Below are 1,258 nucleotides of genomic sequence, written 5' to 3' on the forward strand. Positions count from 1 at the left end.
AAAGGGAGTTTTTCCTCTCCACTGTCGCTACAAGCATGCTTAGTGTGAGGGATTGCTGAAGAGTCAATGAGTTTCCTTCGATAGAAAACTTTGAATCAATGTGACTGGATGATCTGGTTGATCTGGATCTATAAAGTAACCTGAGATGACATGATGTGAATCTATAGAAATAAACTGAATAGATCTCGACCCCCTGATGTATCCTGTGAGTGTTTTCCCGGGAGCCGGATCTGTCCCGGTCCACCTCTCTCTTCCTGTGAGGGACCCACGCAGCGTGTTCTCCGTGGCTCTGAGTGGGAGGAGTCTGGACTCGCTGAAGCCCCGCCCCTTTGGGCAGAAGGAAGTTTGGCTGAAGTATAAAATGAACGGCAGGAGCTTTGGACCGGCAGCACAGCGGGGAGCGAGCTGCTGGTCGGTACCGGAGGCTGAGCCGCGCGTGGACACACGTCACTGACCGCCTTTCATCTCACCGCCACCCCGGAAAGAGCGCAGCCATGGCGGGCAGCAGCTCGGAGCAGCGCGCGCTGCAGTACGAACAAACCCTGGTGAGTGAGTCCGCTGCGGACCGGGCCGAACCGAACCGGACCGGACCGGACCAGCCCTGGCGGCTGAATGTGGATCACAGAGCAGCCGGTCCATCCAGGTTCTGGTTCGGACTCCACTCATCCAGTCCTTTAACCTGCTTCGGTTCGGTTCGGTTTACTGGGTTTAATGGGAGAACATCTGGATCCAGATGTTTCACTGGAGCAAGTTGGGAAGTTTCCATTTCATCCTCAGTCATTCAGCTGACAGATAATCCAGCAGATCTATCTAACAAAGATCTATATTCCAGAGAGCTGAAAGGTTGGCCGGATGGCCTCCTTCCAATCACCCTAATCTATAGATCTATGGCCCTGATCACCAGCTGATCTAATTTAACTTCATAGTTTTTATTTTTAGGAGCCCTAAACTTTATTGAGCCACTAAGTCTCTGCAGCTGATAAGCTGCTGCTTGTGTTCTGGAACAAGAACAATCAAAGAGTCAGATTATTAATCTCAGATTATTCTGCTGGGTGTGGATCTATTTTCCTGAATCACTGAATGCAGAAAGATTTTAGATTCATTATTCAGCAGAATAATCGGCTCCATTCATGCTGCTCAGGTGGACAGGAAGGGGGGGGGGCATGTCCTTTCTGCATGTTTATGGGGGGGGGGGGGCTTTTGCCCTCTGGGTCCTTTAAAAAAAATCTTGTTTTTTTTAAATTTTTTTTTTTTTTGT

At 49.6% G+C, this 1,258-nt stretch overlaps 1 protein-coding gene across 1 annotated transcript in view; it reads left to right on the top strand.

Moving 5' to 3' along the window:
* The first annotated feature begins 337 nt into the window (after positions 1-337).
* clcn2 (chloride channel, voltage-sensitive 2) overlaps positions 338-1,258 on the top strand; it is a 78,655-nt gene continuing 77,734 nt past the window's right edge. The window contains exon 1 of the mRNA XM_015397422.1: positions 338-545. Within this exon, the coding sequence (XP_015252908.1) occupies positions 495-545 (51 nt within the window). The 5' untranslated portion in view covers positions 338-494. The remainder of the gene's footprint in view (positions 546-1,258) is intronic.

This window comes from Cyprinodon variegatus, unplaced genomic scaffold, assembly GCF_000732505.1.
Source record: "Cyprinodon variegatus isolate N-32 unplaced genomic scaffold, C_variegatus-1.0 Scaffold861, whole genome shotgun sequence".
Taxonomy (NCBI): domain Eukaryota; kingdom Metazoa; phylum Chordata; class Actinopteri; order Cyprinodontiformes; family Cyprinodontidae; genus Cyprinodon; species Cyprinodon variegatus.